The 2,941-nt window shown below is 43.7% G+C and overlaps 1 protein-coding gene across 1 annotated transcript; it reads left to right on the forward strand.

Moving 5' to 3' along the window:
• The first annotated feature begins 645 nt into the window (after positions 1-645).
• Positions 646-1,738, forward strand: LOC125519594 (agamous-like MADS-box protein AGL80). The gene is made up of 3 exons (XM_048684343.1): positions 646-1,327; positions 1,609-1,626; positions 1,662-1,738. The coding sequence occupies exons 1-3, from the start codon at positions 646-648 to the stop codon at positions 1,736-1,738; spliced, it is 777 nt and encodes a 258-aa protein (XP_048540300.1).
• Positions 1,739-2,941: the final 1,203 nt, after the last annotated feature.

The raw sequence follows: 2,941 nt of genomic DNA on the forward strand, positions 1-2,941 counted from the left end.
TTAATACTAGTACATAATGTGTTCCCACTCTTGTAGTATTAGCGTACTGCCGTCGACTATGGAATGAAACTCCCTAATTCATCTCAAAAATTAAATAGTACTGTACATAGTGTAGTATTACTTTTTTTAACAATCATTTCGTTGGACATTCATTGTGTAGACGCGTTTGTAAATTCACCTCCTCAATTCTAGCGTTTAGATTTGAGCATGCGTGCTGATAATTGATTTTGTTCTACTGATTCTTCAAATGCCTGATGGATCAGTATCAACTTGAGATCGAGAGGTCGAATCACAAATTGACAATCGACCACGCACACCAGCGCGCGGTCTCGAATTCTGCCAGTTACCAGGTATAGATGATGTGGGGAAATATGAACAGTGTAAACAGACACTCCGGAATCTTCATTCAGATCACACGGATCAGATTGATATAAAAGAAAATTAAGGCTAGAATATATGCTTCCGCTAACTGTGCATTATACAACATTAATGCAGGCGATCCTCGTATCTGCCAGAATAATTTCTTTCCAATTATCACGTGAATGATTGTACTCTTGTCATTCGATTTGATACTGCCCTATAAGACCACCATCCCCTCATCTGGCAAACACACCAACAATTTCACTTCGATTCCTACCTACATGCATGGCTCCCAAGAAGGTGAACATGGAGTACATCGCCCACGGCTCAACCCGGAAGGCGACGTTCAAGAAACGCGGCATCGGGATGAAGAAGAAGGCCCGCGAGTTGTCCACCCTGTGTGGCGTCGACGTGTGCTACGTAATGTACTACCCCGAGGGCGAGTCATCGCAGGTGCCCGAGGTGTATCCGTCTGTCCCGGAGGCGATGCGCGTTATAGACCGCTTCAGGTCCACGCCGGAGCTCGACCGGTGCAAGAAGAAGATTGGCGGAGAGGACTACATCCGCGAGCGCATTAGCAAGCTCCAGGAGCAGCTTTCCAAGGCGCGACGCGACACCCACCGACACCAGACCAAGCTGCTGCTCCAGGACGTCCTGGCCGGCGGCCGCCAGAGCCTCGCCGGCCTCAACATCGAGCAGCTCGCCAGCATGGGCTGGATGGCGGATAACTATATCAAAAAGGTCAGTGACTGCATCGCCTCTAACAAGAGTAGGCAGCATGCTGATCCTCTGCATAGCGGTGCCACCGCTGCGAATGTCGATGCCGAGGGCCCACCCTTGCAAGGTTGGGCGAAGGAGGTTGTCAAAGCTGGACCTGACGTCGACGGCGCAGAATACGGTGGCAACGCCGATGGTGATGTGACGCAGATCTGCAACTTGGCCGTGGGATTTTCATGGGCTGATCCAGGTCCGCATTTTCCTCGCGTATAAGGAGACCGTGTGCAATAGTGTTGGCATCAAAATAAAGGGCTCGTGTCGATGGATATACTATGTACGTAGGCACAAGTTTTTTTTTGAGAAATTTATAAAGATCAGTTGATTCCTGAAATTTATACAATGCAAAAGAAATGCAAATATATATTATATATTGGAAGGATCGAAACAAGAAGAAATCGACCAAGTGGAAATGAATATATTGTTATTGACTATAGCAATTTACAACTGAAGGTATTTTGCCAGAATTTGCAGGCCACTTCTTGGACATAGATACTACTGTCCAATGGAGTTGGATGAGTTACACAAAGCTAATGGAAGGTATAGCTTTGATCACTACCCAGAGCACCAGGCATATCCTGCTGCGGCTTGTCACGAGCATTAAGGATCAATAAATTGGACTTATATTGGAGCAGGTTGGAACCGATTATTATGGCGGATGCAACATGTGTGTCGCACGCAAACTGGCTGCGGATTCTATAAATCGACACTAGAAGTATCGATTATTATGTTAAATTATGTCTTTACAGTTCCTCTGCTACGAAATTTTGAAGTTATATCTTCTTTGTACATCAAACTTTCTTTTGGTGGTAAATCAAACCTTTTATATTTGACCAAATTATTAGGGAAATGTATCAATGGCTGCAACACCAGATATAAATAACACAGTCTTTTTTTACAATGAACCTAATGAAACTAATTTAGCATTGTAGAGGTAGGTAGGCTTGGTCAAATTTAAAAGGATTCACTTAGGACAAAGCAAGAAATTCAAATAGTTAATATGAAACAAAGGGAGTATATTGTTAGCAACATACCAGGCCTGATCGATCAGTATCAACCTTGGGTCAAGAGATCAAATTAAAATTCACAATCTACCACGTGTGCTACCTTGGTCTCGAATTCTGGTAGTTACCACATACAGATAATGTGGGAAAATATGGACACACATTCGTCTTGTCAGCCAAAGCCCAAACGTGGAAACAGATACTCCAGAATCTTAATTCAGATCACTGGGATCAGATTGATATTTGTTTGGATCTTCGATATACACGATATAAAGAATTGAAGGCTACAATATACCTATGCCTTAAGCGTTTTAACACGAGTTGTCTATTTTTTCTGCAAACAAAAATTCATCATTGACAATCTTATTGTCAACAAGGATTATTAAAAGTTATTGACACATAGCGTACCTTCGAAGAGGTAATAGTAAATACCAGCAATTGGATTAAACAAAATAAACAGCACATATGAATATTGACCGTTTTAAAAATTCTCTTGTTAGGAGATTAATACTCCTAGGGGAAGAACCAGCCCAAGACAGATTTTTGCTTGTAGGAAGCTCCGTCAAGTAAGACCAGGCTAGTTTCGCCGCTGATCATGTCATACACGCAATAGCTGAGATTATGGGGGTCGCAGCTGGCAGCTTCAATCAATGGCCATGCCCGCTTCCACTCGGTGCCTAGAATAAACACACGGTTACCTTCTTGGAATATCTGATCATGGTGCTCCGACGAGGCTCGGCCTGCAGCAAATGCCCTGGAGCAATTCCTGCCGACGAAGAGGACTTGTTCTCCCAAGTCCCTCA

This window comes from Triticum urartu, chromosome 7 (genome assembly GCF_003073215.2).
Source record: "Triticum urartu cultivar G1812 chromosome 7, Tu2.1, whole genome shotgun sequence".
Lineage (NCBI taxonomy): Eukaryota > Viridiplantae > Streptophyta > Magnoliopsida > Poales > Poaceae > Triticum > Triticum urartu.